This window comes from Pseudonaja textilis, chromosome 10 (assembly GCF_049901715.1).
Source record: "Pseudonaja textilis isolate UNSWEBS1 chromosome 10, rPseTex1.2, whole genome shotgun sequence".
In the NCBI taxonomy this organism is placed as follows: Eukaryota; Metazoa; Chordata; class Lepidosauria; order Squamata; family Elapidae; genus Pseudonaja; species Pseudonaja textilis.
Genome location: NC_141999.1, coordinates 14,025,896 through 14,045,711, shown reverse-complemented (window position 1 = coordinate 14,045,711; position 19,816 = coordinate 14,025,896). Strand labels below are relative to the sequence as shown.

General features: G+C 41.5%; 1 protein-coding gene across 5 annotated transcripts in view; it reads right to left on the bottom strand.

Annotated features, from left to right (window-relative positions):
• Positions 1–19,816, bottom strand: part of PTPRU (protein tyrosine phosphatase receptor type U) — a 385,271-nt gene that overhangs the window by 133,040 nt on the left and 232,415 nt on the right. For all 5 annotated transcript variants that reach the window (XM_087939817.1, XM_087939815.1, XM_087939816.1 and 2 more), the window contains exon 8: positions 17,713–18,021. In XM_087939817.1, the coding sequence (XP_087795943.1) occupies positions 17,713–18,021 (309 nt within the window). The remainder of the gene's footprint in view (positions 1–17,712; positions 18,022–19,816) is intronic.

The following is a 19,816-nucleotide window of genomic DNA, read 5'->3' as shown; positions in this document are numbered from 1 at the left end:
AGACTTCTCTAGGGAAAGAGTAGCATAATCCCCATGCTTGTACTCAAAATATAAGTGGTTCATAAATTGGAAATTAAAAGAAGGCTGTAACCTTATAGTGGTCTTACTTGAAAATTAATTCAATCAAAATCAATAGAACTTACTTCAAAGAGAGCATGTTTAAACTGTAAACATTTATGGGAAATAAACTGATAAAAAAACAGTGAGAAGAACGGCTTGAAGATCTTTGAGCTTTTTTTTTTTACTATTTATTTACCTTAGGGCTGCGCCAAACAATTACATTTGGATGAGGGGAGTTTCCCCTATTATTCTCATTCAGTTTCATTCAAAATAACCTATTTATTTAATTAATCAATCAGTTTGTATAACTGTCCGTCTTAACAATGACTCCAGGTCCTCTAATAATATTTCAGGTAGGGATCCCTGGTACTCTCTGAGCTTGATTGTTTTCTTACAGACATTTTATTATTAAACTATGGTAGATAACATCATCAGGTTCAGCACTGATGATGTTACCTAGTTTGGTAATGAAATGTCTGCAAGAAAAGCACCAGGCTCAGCAAGCACCAAGGATTCCACAGTTCAAGCCAGAGTTACAGAAATTCTTTTCTATCAATATTTCAGGTTCCATCCCCACAAATGGTGAATATGTTGGTGAAATTTTCATGGTGAGCTATGATATTCTTGGACTCCCTTTTTTAAAAGGTAACCGAACACAGATCGTCTTCCGGGAATTAGGAGTCTCCCTGACTTCATACAATTTCAACTATATCCTACGGGTGGTTACCATGACAGAATAGCTCCTGTAGGGTTTCTTCAGATAGCGAAGACAATGCTAGGAAATTGTAAGAGAATAGATCGCAAGAAAAGAAAAAACTTTGTTTCCATCTCAGTAAAACAACTTTTTCTACCACTTTATAAACTCTTAATTCAGCCTAGAGTCAGGGCAACTGGAAGAAGCTGAGCGTTTACTGGCCAGATGCCCTTCCCAATGCCACATGGAGTTCACAGCAGGTTCCCTAGGAGAGAAACATCTGCCACTCCCTAGAATTGAGCTCTCAACCTTCCAAGTGGGAGCCCAGTTTCTTCACCCAAGAGCCCAGCAGTCCCCAATCTTTCTGGTACCAGGGACCAATTGCGTGGAAGATAATTTTTCCATGAACTGGGGGAGGGGGAGGGGGGAATGGGGATGGTTTCACATGCAACCTAGATCCTGTGCATGTGCAGATGAAGCTTCACTGGCTTGCCTGCATGGGCCAGTTCCTAACAGGCCATGGACCAGGGTTTGGGGACCCCTGCACTAGGCCCCCACACTGCTCTAGATGTTTCCATCTCAATAAATTTCAAAAAAAGTCACCAAAATACATCTAAAATGTATGCTTGCAAGAACATGAGAAAAGATAACATCGGCTGCATTTAGGAAACCAGAAGGTGTATTTTTTAATCACGGTTTTCTTCCTTCATCCATTGTTCCTAACAAGGCCCTAAGAAAAAAAAAACATCAGCTCTCTTTTTGACCCAAAAAGTTTTTTTCCCTCCAAGTTCCTTCTCCTGCTCAAGTTGTTCTTAAGACAAGAATTTGCCCAAGAAAATCTTGTGAACATCAATGCTCAGAAATGTCAAGGCCTTTCTGATCTCTCTTAACACTCTAAGAACTATAACACATCAACTTCGCGATACTCATCCTGAAGTGAAGAATGGAACTTTCACATCAAATTAGAAGGAACAGGTTGAGAACAGAAATGTTAATAGCCAAAGGGGAAAAAAATCACGCCATTCCATTACCTGAATGTGTTTGCATAATCCTGAGCACTTTGGGCTGATTACGCCAGATAGAAACCCCTCTATCCTCCGCAAATTAGCACTCAAGACAAATATATGTCTGGTGGATCTGCAGGCAATTCTTGCTCATGTATATTTTATGGGACCTGCTTAATTCCATTTTGCATAGACCAAGGCAACCCACCTACTAACTGAAAGCAAAAGAGAAGCTATGGAAGATTGAGAGGGAAGATAACGGATCTTTTCAGTAGCTGAAAAATAATATATTTCTAATGCTCAATCTCCGGTCCTGCTATTCCCATTGGATGATCTACCATGATGATGAATAGCATGATGTAGTGTTATGGTCAAAAGGCATGCTTAAATAATTGGTAGACCACCAAGACATGAGCAACAGCAAAATATTTCTCCCCAAATTGGTAGACCTTGGAGCTTTTAATTAAATGAGGCATGTATATTAGATCCTGAAGTATCTATATTTTATGCTTCATCTCTATTCAACATTTTAAAAAGGTTTTGAGTCCTACAAGAAGGAACTAGGAAAGTGTGTGCTACAGAGCGGTTTTAATCCTTCCAGATTACACTGAAGCTAGTTTTTTTTTCCCCTCCCCTTTATTTACTATTCTCAGAAGCTACAGGCAAAGAACTTCAATTGGTTAATATTATGGAAGTCAGCCCTAAAGATTGTGCATTATTATTTATATAAAATACAATGCTAGAAATAAGCTTATGCACTGGAGAAATTCCTTGTGTGTCCAATCACACTTGGCCAATAAAGAACTGTTCTATTCTATTCTATTCTATTCTATTCTATTCTATTCTATTCTAATTCTGTTCTGCTCTATTCTATTTTCTTTCCGGCATGCTAACTTCCTTATTTATTTGTTTATGTATGTTTAATTAAAAGAGCTTTTAAATAAAATATGGATTGCAAAAGCACGCCAAATGTAGCTTTGGGAATTTTTCCAACCTCCTTTACTGGACATGGCCACTGGGGTCATCACTATTTTCTTCTGTACAACCAGCTGCTATATTGCATCTCTGTATTTCTGTTCATCCCTTGAGCTGTGTATTTGTGCACTGAGAAATTCAGAGCAGGCTGCATCCAAACTGTTGTGGGCTTTGAATGGAGCAATTGGCAGCATTCAGCATTTCTGCCCAGTTGCCTCTCTTATATATTGATCTTTCAAGTCCTTTCCTTCCTTCCTTCCTTCCTTCCTTCCTTCCTTCCTTCCCCCATTCTCTTCCCACCCCCTCCCAGCTCCAAACCAGATCTGTTCAATTCTGAATCTCAATCTTTTACTAGGTTCTTGAACATCATCAAATCTGGTTCAAAGATGTTTGATTTTAGAAGGATTATCCTGTCAATGGACAGGCAGAGTCATCAGCCCTTGGTATACATTTTTTTTCTAACATCCATTGTATTGCGAAGAATAAAAAGTCAGATGGATGTAAAACTGAGCACCGAGGGGGATGTCTGTGAAAACAGTGAAACCATGAACATCGTTGCTTCTCTGTACTGGGGACTTTAAGCCAAGCAGTGATTTCAAGGGACATTAACCAAGCTGTTATCTCCTCTTTCGAATTTCTCTTTGATAATATGTACCAGCATCTGGCTTTATGACTGCACAAACAAGCCAGACTCCATCAGGTAGGTCAGCCACTTACCGTTTCCCTGGGAATGTTTGCAACTAGCTATTCTGATTCTCCGAATGGGGTCCCAGTGTAAATAAGCAATCTTGGGCAATTTGGCTGGATTATTAAAGCACCTTGCCCCCTCCCCTCCCTTATTATTGACAGCCCACAATAATAATCATAACTGACAACGTCTCAGACAACAGACTTAACTGAAGATATGCATTTATTGATTTAACAGAGAGTCTCTCCCTCTCAACCCCCAATTTCAAAGATGTCATTAAAGTCAAACGGAGCAGGCAATCATTTTGCAGAGAAAGCTCTGTGTGAAAAATATCATCTGCCAGGTAAGCTTTACTGCACCCTCTAATTTTAGGCAGAACTTGGTATTTACGTTCACCTTAGAAGGGGAAAGCAACCCTATTACCCTTCACACAGAAGGAACAAAGGAACGGAACTAAAAAAAAAAACAGCAGAATGTGGAAATCAAAAGACATAATTCACTGCTCTTAGCAGCACCTTTCTGGATCTATAGTTTGGAGTTGGTGCGGGGAAGGTGGCAAGGTCCTAGGGAGAATAGTATTCTCATTAAAGCTATTCTTCTCTTTATATTGTAATCAGGCATTAAGCTCCGGGGGCCAAGCTGAGATCTATAATTTGCCTACAACGTGTTTCTCATATAATAAGGCCGGGTCTTATTTTTTTTGAGCCCCGAAAAAATGGCTAGGCCGTCTTTTTGGGGGTGACTTAATTCCCCCCCCCCCAATGCATCTTCAGGCGGGCAGGCAGCGACGGCTTGGATGTTGACCTCGGCGTTGGTGGGGCACTTCGTATCGGGGTCAACGTAGGCAGCACCATATCCGCGTGTGCAACAAAAGTACTTCCTAACGGCAAGCCCCCCCCCCCCGCCATTTCCCCCCCATTTCGCATGTTTTAATATAGGCCTTAATTTGGGGGGAGGGGCTTAATTTCATTTCATGCCTATAAAACATGCTGCGACTTCCTATTGGGGGAGGCCGTATTGTTGGAGAAACAGGGTAAGTATAAACTATCATTTCTAATGTAAGGAAAGGGTTATTTGTTTTTGTTTTGTTTGTTTACGTTTCTAGGCTTTAAAGATTTAAAGTTTAGTAGAAGCCACGAGAATGCCATTTGCACAGATTAATTGGCTGAGGACCAGCCTCGTTTTACCTTAAGGACATTGCTCAAAGTTAAATTTTCTGTCTTTTTTAATCTAGGGGGAGCAATCATGACTCTAGCATGAATTTTTCCCCTGCTTCAGCCCCAATTCAAGGTTCTCCCATCAGAAATACATCTTTCTCAAAAGTAAACGATTGCAACAAATGGATCAACAAATGGAACAAATGGATTTTTCTTTTTCGTTTTAATTCAAATCAGGCCTGCAGATGGAAACCCCTACAAGATACATCTTGGTCAATTATGTTTTTTGCACTTATTCTGAAGGAAGGACGGAAGGGAAAAGATGGAATGTCTAACAGGGAACAGAGAGGAGGCAGAACATTACTTAAGAGAGGAAAGAGGGTCATTACAGAAGAATCTTCCACTCATGGTGGGAGACGTATGAAAAAAAGAGACTCAGAGTACCTCCACCTTGGTTCCATTAAGTATAGGTTCTGCGGGGAAATTGCTTCCTAAGCTTTAAGGATTGTTACATTACCCTACAATAATAAACGTATTTCTAGAATTCCAGTAGTAGTTCCCAGAATTTGCAAGTCATAAAACAGAGAAGGGGAAGGAGAAGGAGGAAGGGAGAGGGGAAAGGGGAAAGGATCCTTTTACCTTTGGACAGGAGTGGGCAACTTGGAATCAGATTCCACCCTTGGAAAAAGATAGAGAAAGCATGCACAGAATGTCTACTGGCACTCTTCCTAAACCTTTCATAATAGGCTGGCTCTGGGTCATGCAATTGGGAGGAATGAAGGAGGGGTCTTTGGAATGGAGGAGTCAACTGTTCTCCGATTGCTTTTCCCACAGGAATGTATTGGGCGATTGGAGGAGCCTGGATTGTTTTTCCCTTGGCCCCTTGCTGAACCTGACCCGTTTTCAAACTCTTCCAACACCAGATTTGATCCCATTCTGTTCAGCTTGCAGATTTATCCTTCTGGTAGAGGGGAGGGAGGGAGGGAGGGCGCAAGAGCAAGGCTTCTAAAATCCTTTCCATCCCCTTTACTCGCAACAGCCACAAGAGGCGTTTGTATTGTCTTCTCTGTGCTGTAATGGTGTCATGTGTTGAGTCTCTCTCTAAGCATGGATGTCTGCACTTTCTCCCCAAGGACTAGCCAGGGCATGTGTAAGCATGGATGGATAGAGGGGCATACAGACACACCAAGGGCCAAAAGCCTTTGCATATTTTCTCCCAACATTCTGTTGGGTTGGAAAGAATAAAAAAAGAGAGAGAGAGAGAATGTTTAGGTCATCCAACAGATACAATGATCTTTTTTCTGATTGAAAAAGGTGTGGCCCCCTTTTCAATCAGAAAAAGCTAAAACGACCTCTCTTGGTTTTTTGTGGTCTGAAAAAAATTTAAGCCTAACAGAAAGCTATTCTGCTTTTTAAAAAGATCAGCTAAAGAAACCAACCCTAAACTGCATTCTAAATTTCCAAATGTTGTCACTGAATTTCAACAATATAACCTCGGAGGCATAACATGAGGTCTGAAAGGGGTACATATACTGCAGATAATTCACCTTCGTGTTGAAAAGGCATGAAGTTTTGTTTCCTTTTTTTTTTGTGGTAGATTGTCTCCACTGTCAATTTCTCCCTGGGATCTTTAGTACACAACTCTCTTCAACAAGCACAAGATGCATCTTGACTATTGTCCGTCCATCCCCCCTCTTGCTTTTAAAATGCCTGCATATAAGACCGGAGAAATCACGTACAGCCTGCTATTTCACACCAGGGAACTGCTGGGAAATATTTTGAACTGTTGATAACCACTTGCAGGATAATTGGTTTTTTTTCTAGAAGCTCATTAATCAAAAGAGCATCCCACCGGCCTTTAAGTCAGTGGAAGAAACCTGGGTGCAGAATAAATGAATAATAGATACAAGAGATGGAAGGAAGCAGTGGCCAATACCGTGAAGCATGGGAACATGGGCAGTAAATTTAATTGTGAGAATTAAGATGCTATAAGCATATGTTTCTGTTTTCTTCGGGCAGGGGTGTCAAACTCAATTTCATTGAGGGCCACATTGGGTTGTGTTTGACCTCGGGGGGCCAGGGAGAACATGGCCAGGGTGGGCATGGCCAGCTCGACATCATTCGTGTTGGGGACACCTTTGGTGCAGTGGTGAGATTCAAAAAATTTTACTACCGGTTCTGTGGGCGTGGCTTGGTGGGCATGGCAAGGGAAGGATACAGCAAAATCTGCATTCCCTCCCCACCCAACTAACCTGCTTTCCAGCTCCGTTCTCCTGTGCAGAGCAACCAAAGAAGACCCAGCCAATCTGCTGGGACTCGGGAGGCAGAGAATAGATGGGGCCTGGGCCAGTCGGAGGTGGTATTTGCTGGTTCTCCAAACTACTCCAAATTTCTGGTACTGGTTCTCCAGAACCTGCTGAATACCACATCTGCTTTGGTGGCCCAAGCGCTCTGCCAGCAAAAACGGACTCCCGAGCTCTGTTTCTGGCTGCAACGGCCTCCTGCAAACCTCTGCCAATGAAAACAGAGCCTTGTGAGCTCTGTTTTCAGCTGTGATGGCCTCCTACAACCCTCTGCCAGGAAAAATGGGTCTCGGGAGGGTCACATGTGGCCCTCCAAAGCTCCATTTTCACTGGCAGAGGCACCACACGCCATTCCTTCGCTGTTTCCAAGGAGTCCCTGTGGGCCTGATCTTTGATCTGGTTCCTGGGCCCTGAGTTTGACACCCCTGTCTTAGGGAAGACACCCTGTGGTTCAAAATTGCTTCTTGAAGCTGTTGAGATGTTGGGAAATTGGGAGAAAGGTATGGGTGAAAAATTGAGAGTTTGCATTTGTCTTAGTCCTTGGAGAAACTATTCACTTTCCACTCTAAATACCTATAACTAATCTCTATTATTTGGTGAGAAAAATTAGGGGAGGACAATCTGATTTGCTGTAAAATCGATGCAAATAAAATATTTCCGCTTGATTTACAAAGCAATTTCACCAGAAGCACAAAGCACTTATTAAATTATGGAAACCTTTGGGGCAGATATATGTATTTGGGCAAGGAAACAGATGTACAGCCTTCATCTGTTCTTAGCGCTATGCAAATGCTCTATTTTATTACAAGTCTTTGTGATGCACTTGAGATATCAAAAGCAGGAAGGAACCAATTTTTTACAATATTCTGTCTGGTTTGCATTACTCAGCCAGGAGACCACAATGCACTTCAACCATTACACTACTCCGGCTTTAAAATGGTAGTTATTTTAAACCTTAACAAGATCATATGGTATTCCCAAATTAAGCTCTCAGCAACATAATCCCTACAAAGCAATTCAAATTTCTAAGAAACTCCCCAATGGTAATTACATTCTCAGTGCTACTAAAAAGCAGCCCTTGTTCTGCAGAAGATGGAGAAGAGCACTGTGTGATGTACAGTATTTTATCACATTCATACAGAAATCCAACATTTAGAAAAGGAACCATTGCACATTTATTCCATGACAAGCTCGATACTCGTGCTTCGCTATGAAACTACTGTATGCAGTCGAGCTTATTTTTGGGGAGGAAAATAAGGGGGGGAAATCTGCCTCTGCCTACCAGCATCCATCAATATGCATCTGGCTAGTGTTTTGTCAGTGTGTGAGAGAGTTGAGGGCTGTTTGGAAACTGAAACAATATTTGTTGTGTGAGCAAGAAGGAGACAGCAAGGAGCCTGGGCGTGGCTTAGCTCTGTTCTGTACTAAAGCTGCTTGTGGCTGTGAAAGTAAAACTGAAACTCCTCTCCTCTGCTTGTGTTTTGCATTTGGAACAGATTTCTTTTCAGGTGGGGAGGGAGAGTAGAACTCCTTAGCATCCAAGCATGTGTTAATAATAATATAGGAAAGACTAATACTCTGATGGTCATTTCAAAAAAAAATTTCTTAGTGAGTACCTAGAAGCCAAGAGGAACATATGTGCCAATTTTCAAGTTTGTAGGCTTTATGATTCTGTAGATTTTGTGATGATGTGTAGGTGGTATTTAGTTTTTATATATATAGAAGATTATTCCATGAGCATTAATCAAGAAGTAGCTGAGGTCACGGCAGAAAGTGGATAGACCAGCAGTTCAATCTAGTGGTTAAGGCACCAGACTAGAAGCTGGGAGATTAAGTTCTAGTCCTGTCTTAGCCATGAAAGCCAATTGGATGACTTTGGGCTATTCACCAGAAAGCTGTGAGTTCTAGTCCCACCTTAGGTACAAAAGTCAGCTGGATGATTTTGTGCCAATCACCAGGAGGCTGTGAGTTCTAGTCCTACCTCAAGCATGAAAGCCATCAAGTAAGTAAGTAAAAGTAAGTAAATTCTCTCTTTCAGCATTATCTTTCTCTTTACTCTTTACTTTTGTCTCACATTCTCCTGTTATTTCCTTTTGTCTTGTTCTCTGTAGCAGGCTAGGGCACCCGCTCTTGCCAATTGGTCTGAATTTAAAATTCTGTAGTAGGACATCAAAGTTAAATTTCCCAATGTGGGAAATCTGCATGCATGAGCATGTGGTAAAAATAATAAGCAACATCCCACACCCTCAACAGTTAAAAACAACAACAATTCAGCAAATTTTGCTCCTTGAGGAAAATGTAAGAGCATCAAAGCAATCCTGGGCATGGCTATTTATAAGTCCAAACTGGTAAATGCAAAATGAATGAGCATTATTTCCCTCTGGAAAACCTCCAGTTGTTTTTGGGAGGCTAAGTCACCGAGCAGGGCATTGGAGGAGGGTTTACTAATGAGCCATTCCATTTCTTAATAGAAAATGCTTCCGTTATTTAATGTTTTGGAACAACCTTTGAAGGATCAAATGACAGCCAAGATTCCTTTTTTCTCCATATCATTGATCTCAGTGGGAAGTGAATAAACTAGGAATGGGGATGGCCTCTGAGCAACCCAGCTTTTGAGTTGCCCAGCTAGCGCCCAAAAAATTGACAGAGTTTCCTGCAGTTAGCAGCCAGTTTGATGATGAAAGGGGCAGCCAAATGGGGGAAAAGAGCTCAGAGGAGCTTGTATGTACTGGGATGAAGAGACCAGATTTAACCGGCACCCCACAAGGCCTTGCCTTCTTCATCTATAGCAATATCCTATTGCTAGTATCATTGCTCAAAGAACACTGTTCCCATTTCTGTGGTTCCATCCAGAGGCTGGGAAAGTTAGCAAAACATTCTTCAGTATGGTATGAAAGGGTTAATTTTATTCGGAGGAGTTGTGGGTTTTTTAAAAACTTTTTTTACATTCTGTTGTAATGGCTCAACTTGCCTAAGCCATCCTTGACTACATTTAGAAAGTCAGAGTCTGAATCAAAGAAATAAATTCTGGTGACACTAGAGAGACTTGTGAAAGCTAGTTTGGTATAGTGGTTAAAAGCAGCAGGCTAGACAGCTGGAGACTGTGAGCTCCAGTCTTGCCTTAGGCAAAAAGGCAGCCGCTGGACTTTGGACAAATTGCTGTTTTTCAAACTTAGGAAGACAGAAATGGGAAACCGCTTCTGAAAAAATCTTGCTCGGAAAATTGCACGAAGTTGTTCAGGCAGTCACCAGGAATCAAGGATGTCTCAAAGGCACACAAAGAGAGGAGGGGGAAGGAGAAAGAGGAAGGAGGGAATGGGGAGGGGAGAAGAGGGGAGGGGAGAGCATGGGAGGGAAACGGGTGGGCTGCTGGGGGTTCGCAAGAGCCCCTAGTTAAGATTCTGTGCAGTTCGGAGAACCCCCAAATCCCTACTCCTGGCTGGCCCCACCCAGGAGTCTCCATGCGGGCCGTTTTGCATGCAGGTAAGTGCAGGGTACGTGAGGAGGCTCAGCAAGGGCAAAAAAACAGGCCTCCAGGAAGTTCGGGAAGGCCGGAAATGGTCCCATTTCTGGCTTCCAAAGAGCTTCCGGAGCCCAAGGAGGGCAAAAACGCCACACACCCCGGCCGTGGTGCAGGAGGCCAACTAGGCCACGCCCACCATGGCCACACCCACCCAGCAACTGGGCAGAGAACCCTTTGCTAAACTTTTTGAAGCCCAACCCTGGAGGGAAGGGAAGAGCTTATAATGTTCAAAACAGCCTTACGTACACCTAAGTGTATCTGTATATGTTAGCCTTTGTGATTGACAAAAAGAGAAAGAATTCAGGAAGGGGGAGAGAAAGAAAATTCAGCACTTGCAGGAGGATTTTTTTAATGTAATAGATCATCAAAAAGAGGGCACTCTGTCTTTCTATTTGCTTCTGCCTTTCAGATCAAAGCAACTTTTCTAACCAATTACTTTTTATTTATACATGAAAGAGGACTCAACAGTTTCTCAAAAGCATAAATTTCTAATGAGTTCCCTTGGACAGTAACAATATATGAGAAATGAAGTTTCATAAGCCAGTCTTGGACAGGTTGAGATTGCCACATTAAATAAATTGGATAGGCAGATAATTGAAACAGACATGTACAATTTACAGAATCACCCTGTTCAGACAAAGATGTATTGATCCCTGGAGAAACACAGACAGCACAGTAGATTAGACATCATATTCAACTCAAAGGCTAAGAAGAAAGCCTTGTTAATAAGAAAAACAGCTGGAGGCCTTACAGTAGAGCGAAAGCACAGCTGGAGCTACTGTAAAAGGGAACAAGATAGAAACAGCTGGAACAATTATGGCATGGTTAAAAACAGCAGGCAAAATTAATAGTTGAGGGAAATAAATAGGTTAGGAATGTAGAGCTGGACACAGCAAAGGCTGGCTAAATTCAAGCTCTGGATCTCAAAAAAGAGTATTTTCAAGGCCACTTACTAACATTAAGTAACGTTAGATAGCTGCTTCCTGAAGTTAGGTAGGAGGGAGGGTACCCAAAGGGGTGGCAGCCAGGTGCTCCAGAAGAGAGAAGAGAGGCCTTCATGGTCAGACTCAAGCCTTTTAAACTTTAAACTAGATTGTGGCCTTCAAGGGACAATGAAGGTTGCTGTTTAAGAGTTCCCGTTGATTCATTAGAGGAACAGAAGGCTGGTGCCAACCAGCTCCACACATGTCTGTGAAGATTCTCAGTCATCCAGGTCAAGAAAAGCAATGTGTGGAAACTAATCTAGGAGAGTAGCAAGGTTGAACTGAGGAGACATTTTCTGACAGTACAATTAATCAGTGGAACAACTTGACTCCAGAAGTTGTAAATGCTCGAACTTCTGGAAGTTTTTAAAACTATGTTGGATAACCATTTGTCTGAAGTGATATAGGGTTTCCTGCCTAAGCAGTGGGGTCAGACTAGAAGACCTCCAAGGTCCCTTCCAACTCTCTTATTCTATTCTATAGTTGTCTCAAAGGTGCTTTTTCAAAAGGCAACTGGGCTGTTTTCCCCTTGAGGAAAAAGAAAGAAGACGTTTTGCTTCTCGTCCAAGAAGTTTCATCAGTTCTGGCAGAATGGTGGGGGCTATGGAGGGATTCATTTTGATAGAATGGGGGGGTTGTGGTTTGATAGGATCATATTTCTTTGCAGTCATCTGTTCTGGATAGAGAGGCCCGTTGGTTCGAAAGAGGGGTTAAAAAGGCCATTTATGTTAACACTGAGCAGCAATCTCTCCACAGAGAGGAGGGATAAAGCACCTCCTATCTCCTATCTACAATGTTCTTTCAGCAGTTCCAAGAAGATTCCATCCCCGTGTGCACTCTGCTACAGGGAAGCGGTGGCTCAGTAGCTAAGACGCTGAGCTTGCTGATCAGAAAGGTCAGCCGTTTGGTGGTTCGAATCCCTAACGGAACGGAGTGAGCTCCTGTTACTTGTCCCAGCTTCTGCCAACCGAGCAGTTCAAAAGCATATAAAAATGCAAGTAGAAAAATAGGGACCAAATTTGGTGGGGAAGGGAACAGTGTTCCGTGCGCCTTCGGCATTTAGTCATGCCAGCCACATCACCACGGAGACGTCTTCAGACAGCGCTAGTTATTCGGCTTTGTAACGGAGACGAGCACCATCCCTTAGTGCCAGAAACAACTAGTGTGTATGTGCAAGGGGAACATTTACATTTACTTTTTACAGGTGACTCTGGGGGCACAGATAAGCCCCCAAATGGCCTGAAGAGTTCCTGGGGAAAGTGCCAAGACCAGATGACTGCAAAACAAGATGATCCTTCCAATTCTCCCCTCCCATCCTGTCAGAACTGGTGAAGCTTCTTGGATGAGAAGCAAATCGTCTTCTTCTTCCTGAAGGAGAAAACAGTCCAGTTGCTTTTGAAAAAGCACCTTTGAAACAGATTTACACATATAGAATTTAAGCTATTTTATTGCATTCTGCCTATACTACAGGAATCTCCCAATAATGCTTGCCTTCCCTTGGGAACGGATAGATAAGGTTCCATTGAGCTTAGGGGAGGGAGCGGTCAGTCAAGGGTTAGGGTTAGGATTCAAGGCTAATTCCCTGTTTGAGTCCTCCTCCCTGCCTAGCTGGGTGTTTCTCAGCAACTAGATATGCCTTAAGCAGCAAAATTGCTGAAGCCAGGTCTGTATAGTATCTTTCTTCGTGTGGACAGTTATTCATGCATCACTTGACATTTGAATAATCAGATAACTACCTAATTAGTTCCATTTCAGCTGAGGAACACTATCAGTTAAATCTTCTATTGGCTAATGCAGTATAACAAACTTGTTTGTTAGTTTGAACAGCACATAATAGGTTTGTTCGTAGTGCAAGTAAGAGATGAAAGTGATCTGGAAATCTTTTTAATCCTTCTAGATGAGAGGAAGCTGATGGCTACGGACTGCTTGAATGGCGGAGATCCTACTATTGCCCAGTTATTGACCTACTCTACAGTCCCAATAGCTCACCAAATGGATCAGCAAAACAATATTTTTTTAATTGTTCAAAGCCTGGTGCCTCTCAAAAAAGATTGACTAGAGTGACCTATTCATGGCAGAGATGCTTCACTCACAGTGACGGAAGCAGAACACAACCTCCAGCCTCAGTGTGTCATTTCCAACTGCAATAGCATTTGACCATGCCCACCGACAACCTCTGAGCCTGCTCATGCTCCGTGCATGAGTGTTATGAACTAACTATAGTTCCAGAGAAATGTGGGCATTATTAAAATTAAGCCCACTAATATCCTCTCTCCAATTGGGTTTTTAGCAGTAACAAGCTCTTCCAGGTTAATTGCTAATACTTAAAGCTGAAACAGAAATGTGGAGATTAATTACAATGTAACCTGGAATTGTAAAGTCTTATGATAAGGCTCTGAATGAAAACCTAAACAATTCCCCTGTGATTAATGATGGGAAAAACACACAAGGTCTCTGCTCAGCCACCACCCTAACGTCTATGAACAATGTTGCAGTAACATCCTTTCACTAGACAAACGGGACCTACTTCCAAATATGGATGCTGAAATATTCAATAGTAGCAACAGATGCTTCGCACTGTGCTAAGCAGAAGAGCAACAGAGGTTTAGACTAAATAGTGTCAATAGTGGAGAACATAGTTCTCCAACATCATACTATGGCATCTCCATATATAATACGGGTGAAGCAGGGCATAATACAGAGATATAGAGATAGAGCCTCTGAGATTTAATCCTTCCACTTTCCAATTCAGCTTTCTAAGTAACCAAGACAAGGTCAGCTGAGGGAGGGAAGAAAGTAAACTCACGATGCAATGCATAAAAATACATATTTTAGATTAAATGCTTTCGATTTAAATGCTAATTCTGCCTTTTTTTTTCTTACTTTAGTGCACAGTGGTTCAGAAACCGGATGGAAATTATTTCAGAAGGTGTGCAATGTAAAAATGATGCAAAATCAACTAGCCTATTCATTGAAAGAATCATTCTAGTCAGGATCTCAACTACTTGGTGGCATCAAAATACGGAGACACCAAACAACGTTCGAGCTTTATTTCATGAGTAATCATCATTGAAGCTTTTCCAGGAATGGCATTCATTAAGTCCATGTCTTTTGCTCTCTAAAGAATGATTTCCTAGATGAGATCCGTTGATGACCCTCAACAGAAACAACCAAGCAACTATTGAACGGTTGACTTACAACCATCCATTTAGCAGCCATTTAAAGTTACAATGACACTGGGGGGAAAATGACTTATGACAGGCTTTCACATTTACATGAATCCCTGTGGTCATGTGATCAAAATGTGAATGCTTGGCAACTGGCATGTACTTAGGACAGTTGCAGTGTCCTGGAATCATGTGATCATCATTCGTAACCTTCTGTTCTGACCCAAACCCTTTTCCAATAAAACAAACACGAACCAAAGGAACAGAAACCTTTTAATGATTCTTACAAATCCCCGGTTAAAAGGCTGCTGCAAACTAATTAACTTTGATAAGCACAAGCCTCAACAAAACTGTACGAGGTTGCCAAGAATAAGAGATAAGAAATATTTCATAACATAAGAGTCTTCAAATACCAACTTAAGATACTGCAATGTCCACGAGACTGAGTTTCAAAACGGCTTTGCTTCCTACAAAGAGCATTCGCTTCACAGCTGGCTTTTATCTTCTTGAAGGAGGGGCCATTACCTTGCAGCCTTACTCCCAAGTCTCCCGTGCTGTTGCAGCTGCTCTTTCCTATGAGCAACCCAACGCGCACACGCACTTGGCACAGGCTCCTCGGGAACCTCATCATCGCTGCTGCCAGCCCCCACAATCTCTGAAGGCAGCAGTCCACTCCCTAATGGTCCTGGTCCCTCATCTGAGTCCTCGCTCTCTTCAGCCATCCACACCTGCTGCTAGCTAACAACAACATCTTCCCAGCCTGCTTCTGACAAGCAAAGTCAATGGGGGACGCCAGATTCACTTAACAACTGCATGATTTACTAGTGGGTTGCTTAACGACTGTGGCAGAAAAGATCGTAAAATGCAGCAAAACTCACTTAACAACAGCCTAGCTTAGTAATGGAAATTTGGGATCAACTGTGGTCATAAATTGAGGATTATTAGTATACAGGGATCACCAATGTAGTTGCCTCGAAAGTACCACCACAAGAATGCAAATCAATGGCCATGCCCCATCTATTAATATAAATATCCTTTGCAACAAGAAATGATGCTTATTCAGGCCAGAAGTAATAAATAACCTGACTACAGAAGAGGCCTCAGAGAGACTGACATAAAGGCTTTGGGTCATCATTAGTATCTACAATGGAGAGATGTGTTGTGCTTAATTAATTGGTATGAAGCCCGTGAATAAAAATCAGTAGCTGGGATGATAACGTAATTAGAATAATTGCTATTGTTATTAAATCTTCAGTCTGTTGCCAAAGAATGAGAAATAAACAGTATTCTCTGAGGAGAAGTACCTGGACTCTCCCAAAATAGAACAGCCAAGGAAGGACTTTGTTCTTATAATTCTTTAACGGTTTTAATGTTTTTATATCCTGGTTTTATGGTATTGAAATCCACCTAGAATCACCTGAAAGGGAGACGAGCAGCGTATAAATTTAATAAATAAATAAACAAATGAGTAAATTGTCCATTCTTCTGACTTTCATTTCTTGGAGGGATCTATAGAGAAGAAGTTTTGGTTGAAGACGTCTACTTCAGGGAAAATAGAAAATTTTCAGGGAAAATTTCTTAATATTCAGTGCTATGTTCAAATGTATTCCTTACAGCACTAGGCTTCTACTTGCGGAAAGAAGGAAGACTGAGGTTTTTTTCCCCTCATCATAATAAAGGAAGCATTCAAAATTGTTCACTTCCCCTATCGTGCAGCATGAAATGGTTTGACATGTCTTTTCTTCCTTGTTCTCTTCCTGCACTGGTTAGCTATACTTTATCAAAATCCCCTTTTTCACATCCATTCCTATCTGAGGGCAACGGTTTGTCAAGCTCAGATCCTTCAATTCAAGTAACCAAAGGAGAAGTAAGCAGCTGCCATTTCCTCCGATCTCTCTCCACCGTTCCGATCTTGTTCTTTCTTCCACACTGCCTCACAATTGATGCTTACATTTCAAACTGCCTCTTGTCTTTGGGTGCTCACCATGAGATCAATCAAAGAAACAGAACCGAGAGGAGAACAATAATCAGCCGTTTTCATGCATGTCTAAATAAGGCCTAGTGGTAACCATGGTAACAGCAATGAAATGCTATCCTGTATCGCAGTATGATCTCTTGTTTCTGCCACTTCTCATCCACAAGGTTGCCTGGAATGAACAGACTCATTCAATGTAAAAGCATGAAATTCAGAAGAAGGGATGTTTTAAACCCTAAATGCTGATAAGGTATCCAGGCAAAGTCCTCTGGTTGTTGAAAAGGACCATAGGACTACTCAACATTTAAAAATAGCTTCCCAAAGGTCTATTGTATTGTTCTGAACTCTCGTTTGATTTCCTTCCTTCCCAGCCGTCCATCTCAAAATATTTATATTTTGCTTCATCAATAATGTCGACAGAATGAAATCATCATCTCTCCATTTAAAAAAAATTGTCAAGGAGGTATAAGGTGGTAAGACAAAGGACAGACATGAGGGAAGGGAAAATCCCTCATTTCTATTTTCTCCACTATTTCATGTTCTTTCCTCTGTTAATGAAGATTCTCACAACTCTGGATATCTTCCAAATAGAAACAAGCTAGACAAAAGTCTCACACATTCATTTGAGTCTAATTTAGCAGGTATTGTTTTCTCCAAGAATGGAGCAGATCTTGTTGCACCTGTTTTACCACATCTCTAATTTAGCATTACTATTATAGTTGAATGTACTGTGATAGAACCTCAGACCACCCAAATCTTTCTGTTCAGCGATAGGTTAACTGGATCTTTGTTTGCTCAAATGAACAGTCGGTGCTTACCTTCACAGATATCACATAAAACTACACGTCCCAGTTCTTCCTCTCTACACACTAAAGAAATGTGCAAATATTTTGCTCATGTAACTAAAATTTATATATACATATATACATGCATATTCACAGAGAGACAGACAGACGAGAGGGAGGGAGAGAGAGGGAGGGGAGACAGACAGACAGTCAGAGAGACAGAGACAGACAGATGAGATGGAGGGAGGGAGGCAGAGGGAAAGAAAGAAAGATAATTTCATTTCACTCTACCAACTGCCCAAATAATTTGATGAGGATGCTCAGAAGATGTTCTTCCTGGAAGTTCAGATATCTAGAAAGGTATTTATGTCAGGTGCTGACTAAGATACAAAACTCACCATCTTCATCAGTCTGAAATATCATCTCTTTGCCTTCTTTCCGGCCTTCAGGATTGGACAAGATGAGCTTGACATGGACGTTTTTATAAGGCAGAAGGTTCTTGATGGTGTAATGGTTGGTACCATGATCCATCTTCACACATTCATGAAAGGTCTGGTTATGGCCAGTGCCTACAGCATAGCGATAGCAGAGTGTGACAGTGTATGTGTGACAGCGGGTCAGGTTGTAACCCAGAGGCTCCCACTGAAGGATCAGCTGCCTGGATTGGATCTCTGCAAAGGCAAGGCCTTTGGGGGCCCTCATGGGTTCTGCAGAAAGAGAGGGAGAAAGAATGGGAGGGAAAGCAAAATCAGTAACTATCAGGACACTAGGAAAGGACAATACTTTGTCAGCTTCTGGTGGTGAAGAATGCTGAGAATGAAAAGATGTTACCATCTCTGGTGCAGAAGAAAATTAGATCAGCTGGAGGAAGATATAATAAACATAAGAGAATGGTCTGTATCTGTTTACAGGTAGTCCTCAACTTACAATTCATTTAGTGACCATTTGAAGTTACAGTGGCACTGAAAAAAAAGTGACTTATGACTGTTTTTCACACTTACGAACGGTGCATTATCCTCATGGTTACATGATCAAAATTCTGACACTTGCCAGCTGGCTCATAATTTATGATGATTGCAGTGTTCCGGGATCAAGTGGTCACCTTTTGTAACCTTCTGATAAACAAAGTTAATGGGGAAGCCAGATTCATTTTACAACAGTATTGCTAACAATGGCAGTGATTCTCATAACAAATGTGGCAAGAAAGGTTGTAAAATGGGGAAAAAACTCACTGAATAACTGTCTCGCTTAGCAATGGAGATTTGGGGGCTCAATTGTGGTTGCAAGTCAAGGATTACCTGTATACCCTCCCAATCAACCAATCACGTGTAAGAACTGATTGCCATAAAGCATGGTCCCAAATCACAGTTATGATTCTTTGTGAAAGCAGCTGTAATTGAGTCCTTGAACCAGAAAGCGTGACCATGTGAAACTCACGCCCTTGCACTTCTTAACAGAATAACAGGATAACAAAATAACAGAGTTGACAGGGACCTTGGAGATCCTCTAGTCCAGGGGTCTCCAACCTTGGCAACTTTGAGCCTGGCTGGGGAATTCTGGGAGTTGAAGTCCGCCAGGCTCAAAGTTGCCAAGGTTGGAGACCCCTGCTCTAGTCCAATCCTCTGCTCAAGCAGGAAGTCCTATAGCATTTCAGACAAATGGCTCTCCAATCTCTTCTTAAACATCTCCTGTGTTGGAGCACTGGCAACCTTGGGAGGCAAGTCATTCCAGTGATGAATTGTTCTAAGTGTAGAATTCTTTATTTAGAATAGAATTCTTTATTGGCCAAGTGTGATTGGACACACAAGGAATTTGTTTTGGTGCAAATACTTTCAGTGTACATAAAAAAAAGATACATTCATCAAGAGTCAAGAATCATCAGGTGCAACACTTAATAATAGTCAATCAAATCATACTAGGAAACAATCAATATAAATCATAAGGATAAAAGCGACAAAGTTACAGTCGTACTGTCACAAGTGGGAGGGGATGGGTAATAAGAATGATGAGAAGATTAATAGCAATAGTAATGCAGACTTTGTAAATAGTTGGACAGTGTTGAGGGAATTATTTGTTTAGCAGAGTGTTGGAGTTTGGGAAAAAGCTGTCCTTTTGTCTAGTTGTTCTGGTGTGCAGTGCTCCATAGCATTGTTTTGAGGGTAGGAGTTGAAACAGTTTATGTCCTGGATGTGAGGGGTCTGTAAATATTGTGTAAGAAAATTTCTTCTACCACCTAAGGACAGTTAAAACAATTAATGTGTTATTCCCACTATAGACTCTCCAACACTGATCTGATAACTCCCTATTATCCAATAGACCTGGTAGAACACAGAGTTTTACATGAGTCATGCTATTGTATCAATACCCTGAGAAGAGAAGGAAAGTCCTAGAATTGTTATGTATCACAAATTGCATTGTGTCATAACCTATTAGAACAAACCCCGTGCCAATGTTTATTTAAGCATGATGTTCTTCTCTTTGAATGTTTTAATCTTATTTTTT